The sequence below is a fragment of the Taudactylus pleione genome, unplaced genomic scaffold (genome assembly GCF_031769625.1).
Source record: "Taudactylus pleione unplaced genomic scaffold, aTauple2 ptg000005l, whole genome shotgun sequence".
Classification (NCBI taxonomy): Eukaryota; Metazoa; Chordata; class Amphibia; order Anura; family Myobatrachidae; genus Taudactylus; species Taudactylus pleione.
This window is the reverse complement of record NW_028284408.1, coordinates 27,728,220-27,752,185: the sequence shown is the minus strand read 5'-3', so window position 1 is coordinate 27,752,185 and position 23,966 is coordinate 27,728,220. Positions and strand designations below refer to the sequence as shown.

The window sequence follows — 23,966 nt, the reverse complement described above, 5'->3', positions numbered from 1 at the left end:
TGTACCCATCTTTAGCGATGAAGTTAGCAATTTCTGAATAAGGTTGTGCAAGTGTGAGTGAGGCTGCGATGGTACTCGATGTCACCGATGGTTTCACAGTCTTGCTAAACATTACGGATGTTTGTAAGGTAAAGTGCTGCGAGGGAATAGCGATCGCAATGGATTAGCATACTATTGCAGTTGAACTGCGAGCGTAATCGCTATTGCAATCGCAGTTGCGATGGGTAGTGGATAAAGCCCAATATCTTTATTTTTAGTAGTAAGTGTTGGCAAAATTAACATTTCTTGCACTTCTCTTTATACAAGCATTTACACAATTCATGTATTGTAGTGCACTACATTTTTATACATTTTCTTGGTTCATAAGTCCCGAGTTAGAAGAAACCGGGTCAGGGTTAGCCAGTCTCTTCATTTTACAGTTTGTAGAGACAAAGGACCTCATTCAGAGACGGTCGTAAGCGGTCGTTCGGTCGTACGCATCCGATGTTTCCAAACCATGCATGCGCACAGTTAGTTGATTGACATGAAAGGCCGTTTGTGGGTGTTGACGGGGGTGGTGGTCTGAAAACGCAGGCGTTTTTAGGGGCGTACATAAATTTCCTGCTACGACAGACATAGAAGGCCGGAAGTAGTAAAACGTCACTCTGCGAGCAGGTTAGAGGCCTGGCTGATCGTACAGCTTGAGGTTGGGTATGTGCTCTCTCAAGCCCCAGAGTACAATCGATACTATCGAATGTGGCTGATGTTATGTTTGATGTTTCTATTTTGTGTCACATAATGCAAGCAGCTAATAATCGTTTGTTGTTGCTAATAACACTGCTAATTGGCTTGTAATTGATTCAGTTGCGTTTGCATTATCGAATAATAAGAATAAATATATTTCATGGGGATGGCTTATTCTATGCTTTTTTTGTTAATTTTTGGTGCAATTTGCACACAACACAAGCGGCCGCAACCATCAGAAGAAAATTAAGTTACAGCGACTCAGGGGCAAACGCAGGATTTTTAAGGGGGGGTTTCCATTTATAAAATATATATATATATATATATACATACACATACATATATATCAGCTCCAGCCCCAAACAACCAGTCCCAGCCAGCCCCTGCCACAGCCAGACAGCCACTCAGCCCCATATAGCCAGCCCCTGCCCCACACTGCCAGCCTCTGTTCCAGACAGACAGCCAGCCCCAGCCCGATAGGCAGCCTTCCAGCCCCTGCCCCAGACAGCCAGCCCCAACCTCACACTTACCTGCTGCTTGTAGTAGCTCCTCAGTCAAAAGCCGCAGCTCAAAGACCTCTACTCTCAGTTGCGCGGCATAACGTCATGCGCGCCGCCCGCCGGGTCTCACCATCTCTCTCTCCAAATGAAAAAAAAAACCTATCTTGCAGGCTTTGCACTGCAGCATAGCGGGCGCGTGGGTCGGGAGTGGCGGTGCCGGGCGAGCGGGCTCCCCTCTTTGTCAGGGCCTCCAGTCTAGTCCCTGATGGCCTCCTGTCCAGTCCCTGGTAATCACTACGCACTGCCCGGCCACTGTCGGTTCAGCTGTCAGCGCTTCTGTGTCAGTAGGTATGAAAGCACCTGACGCAGAAGCGCTGAAAGCTGAACAGGCAGTGGCTGGGCAGCTCGAAGGGTGGCCCGTTGATTATGCAGAGATGGAGACAAGTCTGTCTCTGTCTCTGAAAAATAAAAATTAGTTGGTCAGGGGGGGTTTCTGGGTACTCAGAAACCCCCCCCTGCGTGCGCTAGTGCGACTGACAACGATTGACTCGATCGCTAGCTGCTATCACTCGCTAGCTAGAGGGAAGTGCATTGTTCACGTATGGGCGCCACTTTGGTTGCGACCGACCGGCCGCGCGATTGCTTCCTTTTTCAGTTTTGCGGTCGTTAGGCGTACGACAGAGCGGCCGCTTACTACCGACTCTGAATGAGGTCCAAAATGTGGAGAGAGAATTAAACTAGCAACCAATCAGCTCCTAACTGCCATTTTAAAGGCTGTATTTGAAAAATGACAGTTAGGAGCTGATTGGTTGGTACCTCTCCACTTTATCTCTCTCCAAGGCTTAGTACATTTACCCTTGTGTTTTGAAGAAAATGACACAAGCTGTGATGGCTTGATGCATATACCCCATAGCAACATATAGGGTATATTGGCACTTGTAGTTGAAAAACAATCTGATGTATGTAAAAAAAAAATATTTTCAAATATTCAATAAAAAAAGATTTGTAAATAAAAAAAAAAATCTGAGGATATAAAGTTGGGGAGAGGATGTAGTAGGTTACAAATTTTTGGCGAGTTTCCTGGTGAGATTCCTGCAACTTTCCATTTAAAGTCACCAGATGTAATTGAGGATTAGTGTGAAATTCTATAGCAGACACAGGCTCTGGCCAGAGAGATTGCGGAAACTACATGCATTTTGAGCTACAGTATCTGTCAGGAGTCAGGACATAATTTATATATTTTTATTTATTAACAGTTTCTTATATAGCGCAGCATATTCTGCTGCACTTTACAATTGTAAGCATTAATAGAACAAAACTGGGTAATAACATACAGATATATAGGTAGGAAGGCCCTGCTCGCAAGCTTACAATCTATAATAAAAAAGCCACATTAAACATGTGCATTGCTTTGTCACTAATTAATATTCAGTTAAGGGCCCCCACAAATAATACAAATATTAATGAGCTATAATTATTTAAAGATTTTATTATTGGGGGCAAAAATGTTTAAAATTAATAGCATTTAAAATTATGAGGACAATAATATTTTTATGGTATTTGGGGCCATGGTAGAAGCCTCAATTTTATTACAAATTTGTGACACTACAAGTGTCAGCATGGATGTGCTTCTTTCATTAATTGAATATGGCCTTGATTAACATAAAAATATTATTCTTATTTTGTAATATTATTTACCCATTAATAAATTAATGAAATAATTAAGGCTCAGTCATAATAATATTTATTATTTTTGTTTGCCTTTTAATTGAGCATTAAGCAGTGCCAAAGTAATACTTTTGTTTAATGTTGCACTTTATGTTCTGCCTGGACTGCATGCAAGTTTTATGGCAAATTTCCGGTGAGTTTACAAGCCTCATGCTATTAAATCTGATAACCAGTATATTCGACATTAAAAAATAAAGTACAATCGAGACTGACTCTGGTGGGTTTCTGGCAACTTTGCCTCTAGTCACCACCATTTCATATGGCGGTTTGAAACTCTTCGGAAATTTGCCAGAAACTCAATAGTTTTTTTATAATTGGAGGATATTACATTTCCCTCATGGTATATTTAAGAAGGTATATGCAGTTTTAAAGCAATAAATTATTTTCATTGTCCATGATTTTTCATTTTCCGAAGCCGCGTGAGCGTTTCATAAGCTGCTTGTATCTCAATAAAATGCTGTTCTGCCTCTGTAGTTTGGTGTCGGTTGTGGTCTGGGTGCCAAATCTTTACCAAATCTCGATAATGCCGATTAATTTCTTCCATAGTAGCGTCAGAATTTACTCCTAAAATCTGGAATGAAAAGCACACACGAGTATAATATGAGGATGAGCAGAGGCTGAGAACAGAAATGAAAATGTTTATAGCAGTAATGTATAAATAGATCATATTACCTGACTGTTGACTTTTTATTTTATCATTGTGATATTTTTATTCAATAGATTGATATTTTATTATATGACTTTATACAAAATGTGAGTTACAGTACATAATGTGTTCTCTTCAGAGGCGGGAGAGAGCAGCATAGTGCTGACTGTGAGAAAGGAATCAGATTAGAGAGCTCTATCCCAGATCAACTACTTTTAGATCTCACAGCTCCCACTGTGCAGCCAGGAGGAAGCCGGCCGGGAGAGAGAACACTGTAACTGATAAACAGGGCGTCAATAAAATGCTCTCTCCTGAGAAAACAGGCTTCCGGGGATCACTACTGTTTTGTTGTCTATATAGTGCAGCAGGGAATCATGTAGAAAAGCAACATAAAAGCAAACAGGGTACATGGTGACGTCATTGACCTTTTACATAGGTAATTCCCTTTTTCAATGTGTTTGACATATCCAGGCCTACAACAACAACTCCTACACTCTGTTTTATTTGCAATTAAAGTGGGAGATTCAATTCTTATGCAGGAGTTTAGCTCCGGGCTTAGTGCCTGGGAACTACTCGATTAATTCCCATGATTAACCCCAAGGCTGCATTTATCGCTGATTACTGCTCACACCCTCCTGAGAGTAGGACTTTGGTGCTAGTTGCGAGTGCCAGGTACACCGTAACTGTGCCATGCCCTGCACTTAGCACTGGAAGAGCTGCTTAACTCGGCTGATCCTGGGCATTGTCACACAATATAGAGGTCGTCGTGGGATTTAATTAAATAGCTGCCGGCACTTTGGGCCTGATGTTGTTTTAAGTCTGCGCATGCGTCTGAGTCACACAGCGCACGCATCCTGATTGTTACCGCCCAGAGACGCAGCACATATTTGGACACAGAGTCAGTGGATTTTAGCAAAGGTTCCGGGGATATAACAAGGGGATGGCTAAGCAGACGCACTGCCGCTCGCACAGGACACCATACGCAGATGGAGAAACCTCACCTGCCATAGGGGTGGTGCAAGTTTCTAGAGATGCTCCGAGATGGAAAAGCACTATCTCAACATGCTGCAAGTGGGTGTCTCAGTGTAGATGAATTCTGTGCACAATTCAGAATCTGGTCCTTTGCCCGGGAGCTAAAGTCCCACGTAAGATGAGTGTCAGATGAGCTCAATCTGCCAACCTTATTCCCAGGCAATTGCATAACCCCTTTGCCTATAGCAGCTAATGGCTATAGGAGGAACCTGGTAGTTACCAGAATAGGAGCCTGGCAAATACAGGCAAAACTGGCCACCTGGTATAACTCATTTTATTAATGGTGGTGCCTCTTATATCTCTTATCTTATCCCTAAAATACTTATCCACAGCTAGCTCTTATGCTTTCCTATTGGTTAAGTGTCAAGAAAACCTTCCCACTAGTCTCAACAATGTTGTCTGCAAATCATTAGTCATGTACTTTACCCTAAGGAACAGACAGGTCCAAGGGACATTTTAGCCTTAAATGTAACAAAAATGACACTATGTTGTACTGATAGAATACAATGTACACCTATATGCTATACTGATAGAATACAATGTACACCAATATGTTGTACTGATAGCATACAATGTACACCAATATGCTATACTGATAGAATACAATGTACACCAATATGCTATACTGATAGAATACAATGTACACCAATATGCTATACTGATAGAATACAATGAACACCAATATGCTGTACTGATAGAATACAATGTACACCAATATGCTGTACTGATAGAATACAATGTACACCAATATGCTGTACTGATAGAATACAATGTACACCAATATGCTGTACTGATAGAATACAATGTACACCAATATGCTGTACTGATAGAATACAATGTACACCAATATGCTATACTGATAGAATACAATGTACACCAATATGCTATACTGATAGAATACAATGTACACCAATATGCTATACTGATAGAATACAATGTACACCAATATGCTGTACTGATAGAATACAATGTACACCAATATGCTGTACTGATAGAATACAATGTACACCAATATGCTATACTGATAGAATACAATTTACACCAATATGCTATACTGATAGAATACAATGTACACCAATATGCTGTACTGATAGAATACAATGTACACCAATATGCTGTACTGATAGAATACAATGTACACCAATATGCTGTACTGATAGAATACAATGTACACCAATATGCTGTACTGATAGAATACAATGTACACCAATATGCTGTACTGATAGAATACAATGTACACCAATATGCTATACTGATAGAATACAATGTACACCAATATGCTATACTGATAGAATACAATGTACACCAATATGCTATACTGATAGAATACAATGTACACCAATATGCTGTACTGATAGAATACAATGTACACCAATATGCTGTACTGATAGAATACAATGTACACCAATATGCTATACTGATAGAATACAATTTACACCAATATGCTATACTGATAGAATACAATGTACACCAATATGCTGTACTGATAGAATACAATGTACACCATTATGCTATACTGATAGAATACAATGTACACCAATATGCTGTATTGATAGAATACAATGCAGTGGCGGGCTGGGCCGGGGGGCAGGGTGCCATGTGCCCCCCGGGCCGCAGCGTCATGCAGGCCGCGGGCCCGTGCAGTCTGTGTCACTGTGATACAGACTGCACCGCGTGTGTAGCGCTGACCGGACGGAGTTCGGTCAGCGCTACACTGACAAACACACAGCCGCCGGCTCCGGCAGCTGTGTGTTTGATCAGCAGCCAATGAGAGTCTGTCAGACTCTCATTAGCTGCTGCTGCGCCCACTGCAGAAGCCGCTCCATCAGTGGGCAATGGGAGAGGCGTCATGACGTCATATGACGTCTCTCCCATAATGCAGAGCGGCCCGGCCGGGGAGGACAGACGGAGGAGCAGATGGCGGCGGCGGGAGCGGGGATTCAGGTAAGTGTTTTTTTTTATTTTGTTTTTTATATTACGTGTGTCTACTGGGGGTTGGTGTCTGGCACTACGGGGGCCACTATAAAGGGGGGGACTACTACTACTGGGGGCACTACAAGGGGGGTGGGGGACTACAACTACTGGGGGCACTACAAGGGGGGGGACTACTACTACTGGGGGTACTACAAGGGGGAGGGGACTACTACTACTACTGGGGACTACTACTACTGGGGGCACTATAAGGGGACTACTAATACTACTAGGGGGGGCACTACAAGGGGGGTGGGGGACTACTACTACTGGGGACTACTACTACTGGGGACACTACAAGGGGGCGACTACTACTACTGGGGACACTACAAGGGGGGGACTACTACTACTGTGGGCACTACAAGGGGGGCTACTACTACAGGGGGCACTACAAGGGGGGTACTACTACTACTGGGGGCACTACAAAGGGGGGGACTACTACTAGGGGCACTACAAGGGGAGGGGACTACTACTAGGGGCCCTGCATAGGGGGAAGGGGACTACTACTAGGGGCACTACATAGGGGGAGGGGACTACCACTGGGGGCACTGCATCGAGGGACCACTGCTAGAGGCTCTATGTAAAGGGCAATACTGGGGGTACTGCATAGGGGGGAGACTAAAACTGGGGCCACTATTTAAGGGGCATTGCATAAGGGTTACCACTATTGGGGGCACTGCATGGGGGGTGGACTGCTACTGGGGGCACTATATAAGGGGGTACCACTATTAGGGGCACTATATAAGGGGCTTACTACTGGGGGCACAAGGGGCACTGTACAGGGGGGACCACTACTGGGGACACTATATAAGGGGCTTACTACTGGGGCACAAGGGGCACTGCATAGGGGGGGATCACTACTGGGGGCACTACTGGAGGCCTGCATAGGGTGTTCCCTCCTGTGGCACTGCATATGGACACTATGACAGGGGGCTGCCCTAATCTTTATTTGTACCTTACATTAATCCCATATGGACCCGCCACCTCCATGGAACACTTGGGGGTGGGGCACGCCGCAGCACGCATATTCTTCGGGCACCCTGGCTACAGGCTACTCCTCTGCCAGGCCGCCTGCATGCATTTGCCCCCAAGGCTAAAAGTTGCCAGCCAGCCCCTGATACAATGTACACCAATATGCTGTACTGATAGAATACAATGTACACCAATATGCTGGGGAGCACTACAATACAATGTACACCAATATGCTGTACTGATAGAATACAATGTACACCAATATGCTATACTGATAGAATACAATGTACACCAATATGCTGTACTGATAGAATACAATGTACACCAATATGCTGTACTGATAGAATACAATGTACACCAATATGCTGTACTGTTAGAATACAATGTACACCAATATACTGTACTGATAGAATGCAATGTACACCAATATGCTATACTGATAGAATACAATGTACACCAATATGCTGGGGAGCACTACAATACAATGTACACCAATATGCTATACTGATAGAATACAATGTACACGAATATGCTGTACTGATAGAATACAATGTACACCAATATGCTATACTGATAGAAAACAATGTACACCAATATGCTGTACTGATAGAATACAATGTACACCAATATGCTATACTGATAGAATACAATGTACACCAATATGCTATACTGATAGAATACAATGTACACCAATATGCTGTACAGATAGAATACAATGTACACCATTATGCTATACTGATAGAATACAATGTACACCAATATGCTGTATTGATAGAATACAATGCAGTGGCGGGCTGGGCCGGGGGGCAGGGTGCCATGTGCCCCCCGGGCCGCAGCGTCATGCAGGCCGCGGGCCGGTGCAGTCTGTGTTACTGTGACACAGACTGCACCGCATGTGTAGCGCTGACCGGACGGAGTTCGGTCAGCGCTACACTGACAAACACACAGCCGCCGGCTCCGGCAGCTGTGTGTTTGATCAGCAGCCAATGAGAGTCTGTCAGACTCTCATTAGCTGCTGCTGCGCCCACTGCAGAAGCCGCTCCATCAGTGGGCAATGGGAGAGGCGTCATGACGTCATATGACGTCTCTCCCATAATGCAGAGCGGCCCGGCCCGGGAGGACAGACGGAGGAGCAGATGGCGGCGGCGGGAGCGGGGATTCAGGTAAGTGTTTTTTTTTATTTTGTTTTTTATATTACGTGTGTCTACTGGGGGGTGGTGTCTGGCACTACGGGGGGCACTATAAAGGGGGGGACTACAACTACTGGGGGCACTACAAGGGGGGTGGGGGACTACAACTACTGGGGGCACTACAAGGGGGGGGGACTACTACTACTGGGGGTACTACAAGGGGGAGGGGACTACTACTACTACTGGGGACTACTACTACTGGGGGCACTATAAGGGGACTACTAATACTACTACTGGGGGCACTGCAAGGGGGGTGGGGGACTACTACTACTGGGGACTACTACTACTGGGGACACTACAAGGGGGGGACTACTACTACTGGGGACACTACAAGGGGGGGACTACTACTACTGTGGGCACTACAAGGGGGGCTACTACTACTGGGGGCACTACAAGGGGGGTACTACTACTACTGGGGGCACTACAAAGGGGGGGACTACTACTAGGGGCACTACAAGGGGAGGGGACTACTACTAGGGGCCCTGCATAGGGGGAAGGGGACTACTACTAGGGGCACTACATAGGGGGAGGGGACTACCACTGGGGGCACTGCATCGAGGGACCACTGCTAGAGGCTCTATGTAAAGGGCAATACTGGGGGTACTGCATAGGGGGGAGACTAAAACTGGGGCCACTATTTAAGGGGCATTGCATAAGGGTTACCACTATTGGGGGCACTGCATGGGGGGTGGACTGCTACTGGGGGCACTATATAAGGGGGTACCACTATTAGGGGCACTATATAAGGGGCTTACTACTGGGGGCACAAGGGGCACTGTACAGGGGGGACCACTACTGGGGACACTATATAAGGGGCTTACTACTGGGGCACAAGGGGCACTGCATAGGGGGGGATCACTACTGGGGGCACTACTGGAGGCCTGCATAGGGTGTTCCCTCCTGTGGCACTGCATATGGACACTATGACAGGGGGCTGCCCTAATCTTTATTTGTACCTTACATTAATCCCATATGGACCCGCCACCTCCATGGAACACTTGGGGGTGGGGCACGCCGTAGCACGCATATTCTTCGGGCACCCTGGCTACAGGCTACTCCTCTGCCAGGCCGCCTGCATGCATTTGCCCCCCAGGCTAAAAGTTGCCAGCCAGCCCCTGATACAATGTACACCAATATGCTGTACTGATAGAATACAATGTACACCAATATGCTGGGGAGCACTACAATACAATGTACACCAATATGCTGTACTGATAGAATACAATGTACACCAATATGCTGTACTGATAGAATACAATGTACACCAATATGCTGTACTGATAGAATACAATGTACACCAATATGCTGTACTGATAGAATACAATGTACACCAATATGCTGTACTGTTAGAATACAATGTACACCAATATACTGTACTGATAGAATGCAATGTACACCAATATGCTATACTGATAGAATACAATGTACACCAATATGCTGGGGAGCACTACAATACAATGTACACCAATATGCTATACTGATAGAATACAATGTACACCAATATGCTGTACTGATAGAATACAATGTACACCAATATGCTATACTGATAGAAAACAATGTACACCAATATGCTGTACTGATAGAATACAATGTACACCAATATGCTATACTGATAGAATACAATGTACACCAATATGCTATACTGATAGAATACAATGTACACCAATATGCTGTACTGATAGAATACAATGTACACCATTATGCTATACTGATAGAATACAATGTACACCAATATGCTGTATTGATAGAATACAATGCAGTGGCGGGCTGGGCCGGGGGGCAGGGTGCCATGTGCCCCCCGGGCCGCAGCGTCATGCAGGCCGCGGGCCGGTGCAGTCTGTGTCACTGTGACACAGACTGCACCGCGTGTGTAGCGCTGACCGGACGGAGTTCGGTCAGCGCTACACTGACAAACACACAGCCGCCGGCTCCGGCAGCTGTGTGTTTGATCAGCAGCCAATGAGAGTCTGTCAGACTCTCATTAGCTGCTGCTGCGCCCACTGCAGAAGCCGCTCCATCAGTGGGTAATGGGAGAGGCGTCATGACGTCATATGACGTCTCTCCCATAATGCAGAGCGGCCCGGCCTGGGAGGACAGACGGAGGAGCAGATGGCGGCGGCGGGAGCGGGGATTCAGGTAAGTGTTTTTTTTTATTTTGTTTTTTATATTACGTGTGTCTACTGGGGGGTGGTGTCTGGCACTACGGGGGGCACTATAAAGGGGGGGACTACTACTACTGGGGGCACTACAAGGTGGGTGGGGGACTACACCTACTGGGGGCACTACAAGGGGGGGGGGACTACTACTACTGGGGGTACTACAAGGGGGAGGGGACTACTACTACTACTGGGGACTACTACTACTGGGGGCACTATAAGGGGACTACTAATACTACTACTGGGGGCACTACAAGGGGGGTGGGGGACTACTACTACTGGGGACTACTACTACTGGGGACACTACAAGGGGGGGACTACTACTACTGGGGACACTACAAGGGGGGGACTACTACTACTGTGGGCACTACAAGGGGGGCTACTACTACTGGGGGCACTACAAGGGGGGTACTACTACTACTGTGGGCACTACAAAGGGGGGGACTACTACTAGGGGCACTACAAGGGGAGGGGACTACTACTAGGGGCCCTGCATAGGGGGAAGGGGACTACTACTAGGGGCACTACATAGGGGGAGGGGACTACCACTGGGGGCACTGCATCGAGGGACCACTGCTAGAGGCTCTATGTAAAGGGCAATACTGGGGGTACTGCATAGGGGGGAGACTAAAACTGGGGCCACTATTTAAGGGGCATTGCATAAGGGTTACCACTATTGGGGGCACTGCATGGGGGGTGGACTGCTACTGGGGGCACTATATAAGGGGGTACCACTATTAGGGGCACTATATAAGGGGCTTACTACTGGGGGCACAAGGGGCACTGTACAGGGGGGACCACTACTGGGGACACTATATAAGGGGCTTACTACTGGGGCACAAGGGGCACTGCATAGGGGGGGATCACTACTGGGGGCACTACTGGAGGCCTGCATAGGGTGTTCCCTCCTGTGGCACTGCATATGGACACTATGACAGGGGGCTGCCCTAATCTTTATTTGTACCTTACATTAATCCCATATGGACCCGCCACCTCCATGGAACACTTGGGGGTGGGGCACGCCGTAGCACGCATATTCTTCGGGCACCCTGGCTACAGGCTACTCCTCTGCCAGGCCGCCTGCATGCATTTGCCCCCCAGGCTAAAAGTTGCCAGCCAGCCCCTGATACAATGTACACCAATATGCTGTACTGATAGAATACAATGTACACCAATATGCTGGGGAGCACTACAATACAATGTACACCAATATGCTGTACTGATAGAATACAATGTACACCAATATGCTGTACTGATAGAATACAATGTACACCAATATGCTGTACTGATAGAATACAATGTACACCAATATGCTGTACTGATAGAATACAATGTACACCAATATGCTGTACTGTTAGAATACAATGTACACCAATATACTGTACTGATAGAATGCAATGTACACCAATATGCTATACTGATAGAATACAATGTACACCAATATGCTGGGGAGCACTACAATACAATGTACACCAATATGCTATACTGATAGAATACAATGTACACCAATATGCTGTACTGATAGAATACAATGTACACCAATATGCTATACTGATAGAAAACAATGTACACCAATATGCTGTACTGATAGAATACAATGTACACCAATATGCTATACTGATAGAATACAATGTACACCAATATGCTATACTGATAGAATACAATGTACACCAATATGCTGTACTGATAGAATACAATGTACACCATTATGCTATACTGATAGAATACAATGTACACCAATATGCTGTATTGATAGAATACAATGCAGTGGCGGGCTGGGCCGGGGGGCAGGGTGCCATGTGCCCCCCGGGCCGCAGCGTCATGCAGGCCGCGGGCCGGTGCAGTCTGTGTCACTGTGACACAGACTGCACCGCGTGTGTAGCGCTGACCGGACGGAGTTCGGTCAGCGCTACACTGACAAACTCACAGCCGCCGGCTCCGGCAGCTGTGTGTTTGATCAGCAGCCAATGAGAGTCTGTCAGACTCTCATTAGCTGCTGCTGCGCCCACTGCAGAAGCCGCTCCATCAGTGGGTAATGGGAGAGGCGTCATGACGTCATATGACGTCTCTCCCATAATGCAGAGCGGCCCGGCCTGGGAGGACAGACGGAGGAGCAGATGGCGGCGGCGGGAGCGGGGATTCAGGTAAGTGTTTTTTTTATTTTGTTTTTTATATTACGTGTGTCTACTGGGGGGTGGTGTCTGGCACTACGGGGGGCACTATAAAGGGGGGGACTACTACTACTGGGGGCACTACAAGGTGGGTGGGGGACTACACCTACTGGGGGCACTACAAGGGGGGGGGGACTACTACTACTGGGGGTACTACAAGGGGGAGGGGACTACTACTACTACTGGGGACTACTACTACTGGGGGCACTATAAGGGGACTACTAATACTACTACTGGGGGCACTACAAGGGGGGTGGGGGACTACTACTACTGGGGACTACTACTACTGGGGACACTACAAGGGGGGGACTACTACTACTGGGGACACTACAAGGGGGGGACTACTACTACTGTGGGCACTACAAGGGGGGCTACTACTACTGGGGGCACTACAAGGGGGGTACTACTACTACTGTGGGCACTACAAAGGGGGGGACTACTACTAGGGGCACTTCAAGGGGAGGGGACTACTACTAGGGGCCCTGCATAGGGGGAAGGGGACTACTACTAGGGGCACTACATAGGGGGAGGGGACTACCACTGGGGGCACTGCATCGAGGGACCACTGCTAGAGGCTCTATGTAAAGGGCAATACTGGGGGTACTGCATAGGGGGGAGACTAAAACTGGGGCCACTATTTAAGGGGCATTGCATAAGGGTTACCACTATTGGGGGCACTGCATGGGGGGTGGACTGCTACTGGGGGCACTATATAAGGGGGTACCACTATTAGGGGCACTATATAAGGGGCTTACTACTGGGGGCACAAGGGGCACTGTACAGGGGGGACCACTACTGGGGACACTATATAAGGGGCTTACTACTGGGGCACAAGGGGCACTGCATAGGGGGGGATCACTACTGGGGGCACTACTGGAGGCCTGCATAGGGTGTTCCCTCCTGTGGCACTGCATATGGGCACTATGACAGGGGGCTGCCCTAATCTTTATTTGTACCTTACATTAATCCCATATGGACCCGCCACCTCCATGGAACACTTGGGGGTGGGGCACGCCGTAGCACGCATATTCTTCGGGCACCCTGGCTACAGGCTACTCCTCTGCCAGGGCCGCCTGCATGCATTTGCCCCCCAGGCTAAAAGTTGCCAGCCAGCCCCTGATACAATGTACACCAATATGCTGTACTGATAGAATACAATGTACACCAATATGCTGGGGAGCACTACAATACAATGTACACCAATATGCTGTACTGATAGAATACAATGTACACCAATATGCTGTACTGATAGAATGCAATGTACACCAATATGCTATACTGATAGAATACAATGTACACCAATATGCTGGGTGAGCACTACAATACAATGTACACCAATATGCTATACTGATAGAATACAATGTACACCAATATGCTATACTGATAGAATACAATGTACACCAATATGCTATACTGATAGAATACAATGTACACCAATATGCTATACTGATAGAATACAATGTACACCAATATGCTATACTGATAGAATACAATGTACACCAATATGCTATACTGATAGAATACAATGTACACCAATATGCTGTACTGATAGAATACAATGTACACCAATATGCTATACTGATAGAATACAATGTACACCAATATGCTGTACTGATAGAATACAATGTACACCAATATGCTGTACTGATAGAATACAATGTACACCAATATGCTATACTGATAGAATACAATGCAGTGGCGGGCTGGGCCGGGGGCCAGGGTGCCATGTGCCCCCCGGGCCGCAGCGTCATGCGGGCCGCGGGCCGGTGCAGTCTGTGTCACTGTGACACAGACTGCACCGCGTGTGTAGCGCTGACCGGACGGAGTTCGGTCAGCGCTACACTGACAAACACATAGCCGCCGGCTCCGGCAGCTGTGTGTTTGATCAGCAGCCAATGAGAGTCTGTCAGACTCTCATTAGCTGCTGCTGCGCCCACTGCAGAAGCCGCTCCATCAGTGGGCAATGGGAGAGGCATCATGACGTCATATGACGTTTCTCCCATAATGCAGAGCGGCCCGGCCCGGGAGGACAGACGGAGGAGCAGATGGCGGCGGCGGGAGCGGGGATTCAGGTAAGTGTTTTTTTTTTATTTTGTTTTTTATATTACGTGTGTCTACTGGGGGGTGGTGTCTGGCACTACGGGGGGCACTATAAAGGGGGGGACTACTACTACTGGGGGCACTACAAGGTGGGTGGGGGACTACAACTACTGGGGGCACTACAAGGGGGGGGACTACTACTACTGGGGGTACTACAAGGGGGAGGGGACTACTACTACTGGGGACTACTACTACTGAGGGCACTATAAGGGGACTACTAATACTACGACTGGGGGCACTACACTGATAGAATACAATGTACACCAATATACTGTACTGATAGAATACAATGTACACCAATATGCTGTACTGATAGAATACAATGTACATCAATATGCTGTACTGATAGAATATAATGTACACCAATATGCTGTACTGATAGAAAATAATGTACACCAATATGCTGAGGAGCACTACATTACAATGTACACCAATATGCTGAGGAGCACTGCAATACATTGTACAGCAATATGCTGAGGCCCATTACCATATTGATATTAGGTGATAAATAAAAATATTTATAGACAATAAAAAGTACTTTAAGGGGTCCATTCATCATCCCTGTGTTTGTGTGCGCCTTAGCCGCACATATATCAATATCACATAAATGGAGGACAAAAATTTGTCCGATAAAAATAAAATAGGGAGAAATCAAGAACCACTTCCTCCAAGTGCTGAAGCTGCTGCCACTAGTCATGACATAGACGATAAAATGCCATCAACGTCGTCTGCCAAGGCCGATGCCCAATGTCATAGTAGAGGGCATATAAAATCACAAATGACAAAGTTCAGGAAAATGACCTTAAAAAATAAATTTAAATCCTCTGAGGAGAAAAGTAAACTTGCCAATATGCCATTTACGACACGGAATGGCAAGGAACGGCTAAGTCCTTCCCTATTTTCATAACTAGTGGTTCAGCTTCACATGACGATGGAAGCCCTCCTCCCGCTAGAAAGATGAAACGAGTTAAGCTGGCAAAAGCACAGCAAAGAACTGTGCGTTCTAATTCTAAGAAGATATCACAAATCCCCATGGAGAGTCCAAGTGTGGCGACCGTTGCGATGCCTGACCTTCCCAACACTGGACGGGAAGAGGTGTCTCCTTTCACCATTTGCACGCCCTCTGCAAGTGCTGGAAGGAGCACCCACAGTCCACTTTCTGATATTCAAATTGAAGATGTCACTTTTGAAGTACAACAGGATGAGGAGGAAGTTGACGAGGAGGATTCTGATGGTGAGGTGGTTTGTTTAAATCAGGCACTGGGGGAGACAGTTGTCCGTGGGATGAAAAATCCCATCACGGTCATGCCTGGGCAGAAGACCAAACATTCCACCTCTTTGGTCTGGAAATATTTCTATCCAAATCCGGACAACAACTGTCTTGCCATACGTACCGTATGTAAAGCTGGAATAAGTAGGGGTAGGGATGTTAACCACCTAGGAACATCCTCCCTTATACGTTCATAAAAAGTTACTGTCAAGTTCAGATACTGTGGCTAAGACCATAAGCAGTCCAGGGACACCTAAATCCCTTTGTCCTGTTGTATCCAAGCGCCTGCAAACCACACTGTCAACTCCCTCCTCTTCAATTTCCTCATCAGTCAGGATCGGAAGTAGTCCTGCAGGCCATGTCACTGGCATGACTGACTCTCCTATACAGGGTTCCTCCAGAGGATCACGCATTGCTATGCCTACTGCTGCTGCTGCTGCCGCTGCTGCTGTGAGTCATTCATTATCCCTACTTCTTTTACTAAGCAATTGACCCTTCAACAGTCCTTAGCGAGGAGCATGAAGTACGACATCAGTCATCCTGTTGCAAAACAGATAACTGGGGCTTTGACAGCTATGTTGGTGTTAGATGTGCGTCCGGTATCCGCCATTAGTTCAGTGGGATTTAGACAATTGATGGAGGTAGTGTGTCCCCGGTACCAAATCCAGTCTAGATTCCACTTGACTAGGCAGGCGATACCGAGAATTTACAGAGACGTCAGAAAAAGTGTCCTCAGTGTCCTAAAAAATGCGGTTGTACCCAATGTCCACTTAACCACGGACATGTGGACAAGTGGAACAGGGCAGACTATGGACTATATGACTATGACAGCCCACTGGGTAGATGTATCGCCTTACGCAGCAACAACAGCAGCATCACCAGTAGCAGTATCTCAGAAACGCCAGCTTGTTCCAAGACAGGCTACACTGTGAATCACCAGTTTCAGTAAGAGGCACACCACCGACAACCTCTTAGAGAAACTGAGGGAAATCATCGCCCAATGGCTTACCCCACTTAGACTCTCCTGGGGATTTGTGGTCTCTGACAAAGCCACCAATATTGTGCGGGCATTACATCTGGGCAAATTCCAGCATGTCCCATGTTTTGCTCACACAATAAATTTGGTGGTGCAGAATTTTCTGAAAAACGACAAGGGCGTGCAGGAGACTCTTTCGGTGACCCGAAAAATTTCTGGCCACTTTCGCCATTCAGCGACTTTGTGCCGAAGACTGGAGCGCCAGCAAACACTCTTGAACCTGCCCTGTCATCACCTGAAGCAAGAGGTTGTGACGCTGTGGAACTCAACCCTCTATATGCTTCAGAGGATGGAGGAGCACCAAAAGGCCATTCAAGCCTATACATCCACCTATGACATAGGCAAAGGAAGGGGTATGCACCTGACTCAAGCGCAGTGGAGAATGATTTCTGTGTCGTGCAAGGTTCTCCAGCCCTTCGAAATTGCCACACTTGAAGTCAGTTCTGACGCTGCCAGCTTGAGTAAGGTCATTCCCCTCATCAGGGTTTTGCAGAAGCAGCTGGAGAGAGTGGAGGATATAAGACGGAGCGATTCCGCTTGGTATGTGGGACTTGTGGATGAAGCCCTTCATTCGCTTTGCCAGGATTCGAGGGTGGTCAATCTGTTGAAATCAGACCACTACATTTTGGCTACTGTGCTCGATCCTAGGTTTAAAGCCTATGTGATGTCTCTTTCTGGTCGACACAAGCCTGCAGAGGTGCAAAGACCTGCTGGTGAAAATACTGTGAGCTGAAGCGGAACGTGACACGTCAACAGCTCCTTCTTCATTTTCTCCTGCAACTGGGGCTGCCAGGAAACAACTTCGGTATCCTAAGCAACCTGCTGGCAGTGATGCAGGGCAGACAGGAACAAGTTTGGTATCTGGTCCGGACTGAAGGACCTGCCAACAATTTCTGACATGTCTACTGTCACTTCATATGATACTGTCACCATTGACAGACTGGTGGAAGATTACATTGGTGACAGCATCCAAGTAGGCAAGTCAGACAGTCCTTACCTCTACTGGCATGAAAAAGAGGCAATTTGGAGGCCCCTGTACAAACTGGCTCTATTTTACCTAAGTTGCCCCCCCTCCAGTGAGTACTCCGAAAGAGTATTTAGTGCAGACGGGAACCTTGTCAGCGAAAGGCGTAGGAGGTTTCTTCCACAAAATGTGGAGAAGATGATGTTCATCAAAATGAATTATCAATTCTTCCATGAAGACCAGCCTCCAGTAAGTACAGAGGTACCTGTGGTGGTGGATTCCAGCGGGGACGAATTAATACTCTGTGAGGATGAGGACAACACTGAAGAGGGTGAGGAATCGGTGGAGGATGAGGATGACATCTTGCCTCTGTAGAGCCAGTTTGTGCAGGGACAGATTAATTGCCAGCTTGTTTTGTGGGGGCCCAAACGAACCAATCATTTCAGCCTCAGTCGTGTGGCAGACCCTGGCGCTGAAATGATTGGTTTGTTAAAGTGTGCATGTCCTGTATATTCAACATAAGGGGTGGGAGAGCCCAAGGACAATTCAATCTTGCATCTTTTTTTTTTCTTTGCAGTATATACTCTTTGGGGCCTAGTTTTTAAAACTGCCATCCTGTCTGCCACTGCAGTGCCACTCCTAAATGGGCCACGTGTTTGTGCCACCCACTTGTGTTGCTTAGCATAGTCATCCAGCTACCTCGGTGCAACCTTTTTGCCTAAAAACAATATTGTGAGGTGCTCAGAATACACTGGAAATGAGTGGAAATGAAATGTTACTGAGGTTAATAATAGCATAGTAACAAAAAAAAACCCCAAATTCTGTGATTTTAGCTGTTTTTATACTTTTTTTTCCAAAAAAATACAGATACAAAACCCAGAACCCAAAACACGGAAGGGTGGTTTTGGCAAAACCAATCCAGATCCAAAACACGAAGAAAGATCCAGATCCAAAACACAATACACGAAAAGTGGCCGATGCACACCCCTAATAAATAAATTTATATATATATATATATATATATATAGTATATATAGGGGTCTCCACAAGTTTGTTGCCTAGGTGCGCCCACGGACCTTAATCTGGTGAGTGGTGGGTGGTGTTATGCCCAGTGCTGAGTGGGGTGGTATTTTACAGGGTAGACATGTTGAGGTATGCCCACCTGTTACGGAATCGGTATGATTTACCGTCGGAATCCCGACACCAGCATCCCGGCAGCTGTAGAAATCCCAATCGTCCTCAGGTAAGTATTAGCTAACGTAATTCTACCCCCCTAACCCTATCCCTCCCTTAGGGGTGTCTAACCCTAACCTCCCCCCCAGTACCTAACCCTAATCCCCCCTCTAAGTGCCTAATCCTAACCCCCCCTTCCCCTAGCCTAAACCTAAGTCCCCTGGGGGGTGCCAAACCCTAACCTCTGCCTGGGGGTGCCTAACCCTAAACCCCCCTTCCCCTAGCCGAAACCTAACTTCCCGGGGTGATGCCTAACCCTAGGTCCCCCCGGGAACCCTTAACGTAACCCTCCCCATCCGTGGCTATCCTTCGATCGGGATGCCGGGCTCCCGGCGTATGTCTAATGACAGGCGTCGGCATATCGACGCCTGTCTTTAGACCCTTGTCGGGATATGACAGTCGGGAACCCGGCTGTAGGGATTAGCGACCTCATTCAGAGCCGGTCGCACAGAGCGTGCGGTCGGTCTGAATGAGGGGAGGACCTCTTGAATTTTCAAGACGTCCTCCTTTGCGGTGGTAAGGCTGTGGGTTAACACCCACAGCCTTACGACCACCTAAGGTGATGGTCACGATGGTCAAGACCATCGCGACCATCGGGGCTTACGACGAGACCCTAGGGTAGGGTCTCCCTTGTCGTAAGCCCCAGAGAGCTTTCGGCTCTGTCTGAGCCGGAAGCTCTTACTGACATCACTAGTGATGTCAGTGGGGCCGCCCCCAAATGGTAGGCATTCCCATGGGAACGCCCCCGTTTGGAAGGCGGGCCGGGGGGGTGGCAATCAACATCAACAGCTCGCCCCCTTTGGATCGAGACCCGCTACGACCGGCGCTGTCGGTCGTAGCGGGTCTCACGCATGCGCTCGACGGCGTCGTCATGCACATGCTCTGTGGGGGGCCATCGACCCGGTCCGAGCGCATCGGTGCTAACGACCGGGTCTGAATGACCCCCTAGGTCCGCCGGCTTCCCAACTGCATATGCCTATTACACCCAGTCAGTTAAGAAATAAGGGACCAGAGTTGTTGTTTTAGGAGTTGCAATTTATGCTGTATTTGTACAAATGTCAATGCAGAAATAACTGAACAAAACTGAATGATAGATATACACCTAATGTTATATGTAAAAGCATAAAAAAAAAAGACAAGAAAGAAAGTCAAAGATATATTAAGAATCCTGTTAGACATAATAAATAAATTCAAGGATTGTCATTTTGATAGTCAACATGGTCTAATGCACAGCCTGTAATGCAGGTAAAGGGACGGGGTTATTGGTTGTCTCTGGAATATGGAAGGTTGTTGCATACGTGCCTATGCACTGCCGTGATCATTAATGTTCCAACTCGCCAGGGATATTTTAATTTTAAATAAAAATATAGCGGCTATGTACTAACGGGAACTCACAGGGTAACCGCTGTCCCTGCAAGTTACATCCCTGGCATTTTGGAGATGTCTTTGACAGAGTGAAAGACTTCTTCGGGGGAAGCTGACACTGCGCATGCGCACAGCATCAGAGTCCGGGGCCGGCCAGGGGCTGCAGAGGAGTGATGAAAAGATCTCTCTCCTGCCCCTGGAGCCTCCATAGACATCTGAAGATGGTATAAACTACCAGTGCTAAAATCCGAATAGCTTTGCTTTTTGGAGTTTAGTATATAAGGGGCAGATCGTAGATTGATTAAGGGGAGAGTGATCTGCAGTGTTAATTAGCTGCTTTGTGCTATTAGTACATAGGATCGATACATAAATAATATATAATATATATAATTTTATGTAAAAAACTGCTTTATAGATAGGCCCCTTAGGGCTCTATTTACTACAATCCGCATATTGAATGCGGATTGTAGTGTGATATTACCGAGTGAATTCGCATTGCGAATTCCGGCAATATCACAGGGATTTACTATAAATCCCTTGCAGGGACAGAGCTTGCGATAAAGCTCTGTCCCTGCGGATCCCATCCGCACTCTAGTCGCGGTATTTTCGGAAAAAATACCGCGACTAAGAGCCCGCGCATGCGCTGACCCACCGTCGCTACTACCCCCCCACCGACGCTAAGCCCCGCCCCCCGGCGCTAATTCTACTCCAATTGCCCTGTAATAACTACAGGTGAAACTAAAATAATGTGAAAAGGGTGTGAAAACACCCTTTTTCACTTTATTTTAGTAAAAATAATGTTAATAAATAGAGCCCTAAGTCATTTTCAATTAAAAATTCTATACAATAAAACATTGAATGCAAAGTTCACTGCTTACCTTGCAGGCCATCTCTTCCTTTTCATTCTGGAAGCTGGCAACAAACTCATAAATCTTTTCCCACTCTTTGAAGTATTGATTCTGGAAGCCTCCTCCTCCAAAAAACACCCCCCAAACTCTGTATGGTAGGAGGAGAATTCTCTCCATCAGTGCACTGACACTAGGGAAAAAGCTCAGCCAATCGAGCAAGGAACCAATGCATCCAGCTACATAGCTGACAGTGCGACTAGTATTAAGCAGAACACTATAGGCTAGTGGGCCAGTAAAAGCCAGGTAAGCTAGCCCAATACGATATAGACGCACGCTAAGGTTTTCCTGCTTTCGTTGTTGCTGCCGCCGGTAGTACCTGTTTTGCTGAGAGGAGATGCTTGCAGAGAGACTGATTGGGATCATGGAAATTGGACGGCCATAAAATATTGGCGATGTCAGGAATGCAGCTACAAGCGTGCTCTTCAGGTTAGAAGTCTGCTCACCCACACTCGCCACAAGATGCACTCCCAAACCAACGGCAAGTGGCAATGCTACCATGTAATAACTGGTAAGGTTAGATAGTCCAATGGCTGCTGCTAGACCAAAATAAATGCCAGTGGCTATCTGTGCCACAAAACGAGAAGGACTTGCAGGTGGCTTTCCTTCTTTAACTTCATTTGATTTTTCATCCTGTTTATTGAATTGTGATACAAGTCCAGGAATCTTCCAGAAGTCCCACATCCATCCCATACCAAACCCTCCCAAAGTAAGCATCAACAGCATGGCATGGCTGTCTCGGCCCAGGTATATGTGGTGTAGTCCTATGGGACCACCTATGGCCCATAGACCATATGCGACTATTAGTCGTTTTCCCATAATAGAAAGCAACACATCACCAGGTTAGTTGTGGAGAAGAAGTTGTTGACATGCTGCTTAGTGTAGAAGAGAAGTCAGACTTCCATATTGATCTGCAGTCGCTCATGCTATTTGCCTTACTCTGGCATGCACACAGACTTTGGTCTTCTCAGCACGTAACACATGGAGTAATTGTCCCAAAGGTCACATCATGCTATGCATAGTCCTGCCCCCAAACACACATTGATAAATCACTACACAGGACATGCAAATAATTCCTAATGGCAGATACACATACAACCTGCATCTAATCTGCAATCAGTGACATTCGTCTCGGATGCCTGCATGGTTACTCACACAGCTTAAAAATGGATTGGCTTCAGATGTAACATTGGATAGTTTAGCAACTGGCTATGTGTTCCATGGGCTGTGGGCTGTGGAACATGTAAAACTTGTAAATATTGTTAATTTTATACTGCACAGAACAACCAGATAATTGGGCAGACATTGACAAAGGACCATGAATGTTTGCTTTGGCATATCAGTAATATTCCAAAGTACATCTTTTTTTTTTAAATCTTTTTATTGCCATCCTGTCTCATAAAAGTTTGCAATATACTGTTGCTGATGTCTGTGCCGACGGTCATTTTTTGCTATTAATTCATTGAGGCCATTTCACCCCCCACAATCTCTATGCCCCTAATATGTCTAATGATATGTTTTTTGCCTCTTTGTCCCAGATGCTCTTACAGTGTGATACACCTAATTTTATTGCAGTAGGAGACATGAACACTGTTGCCTCTCCCAAACTGGACAGATCCACTCCACTGCTGCTGTCGTCATCTCATAGGTGAGAGGGAATCTCATTATTGACAACTCGAGATGACATGATTGATCCCTGGCGCTTGGTCAACCCCACTGACCGGACATACACTTTCCATTCTACGGTGCATCACTCCTTCTTGACAATAGACTGTTCTTATTTCCCCATTTCCCATGATATCATTATCTCAGAGCATGCTCCCTGTGCACTCCTCCTGGTACTGGTTCACAGCCATGGCGATTTCCCTCATACCTATACCAGTCTGATGACTTTAAAGATTTACTGACAGCTGGATGAGCTGAATTTGTGGACGATAATATGGGATTTCCCACTGTTATTCTGGGACACTGCAGGGGCGGGCATGAGGGGACACGTCATCGCAT

General features: G+C 46.7%; 1 protein-coding gene across 1 annotated transcript; it reads right to left on the bottom strand.

The window, feature by feature from the left end:
• Positions 1 to 3,336: 3,336 nt before the first annotated feature.
• Positions 3,337 to 22,781, bottom strand: DNAJC22 (DnaJ heat shock protein family (Hsp40) member C22). The gene is made up of 2 exons (XM_088480001.1): positions 21,936 to 22,781; positions 3,337 to 3,522 (listed from the first exon to the last, which is right to left on the bottom strand). Exons 1-2 carry the CDS (start codon positions 22,779 to 22,781, stop codon positions 3,337 to 3,339), a joined length of 1,032 nt encoding a protein of 343 aa, XP_088336127.1.
• Between the last annotated feature and the right edge of the window lie 1,185 nt (positions 22,782 to 23,966).

Excerpts from the sequence above, each read along its gene's own strand:
- DNAJC22 (XM_088480001.1), bottom strand. The coding sequence starts at position 22,781 with ATGGGAAAACGACTAATAGTCGCATATGGTCTATGGGCCATAGGTGGT. Across the intron at positions 3,523-21,935 it reads AGGAAGAGATGGCCTGCAAG|ATTTTAGGAGTAAATTCTGA; the intron begins GTAAGCAGTGAA and ends TTTTCATTCCAG.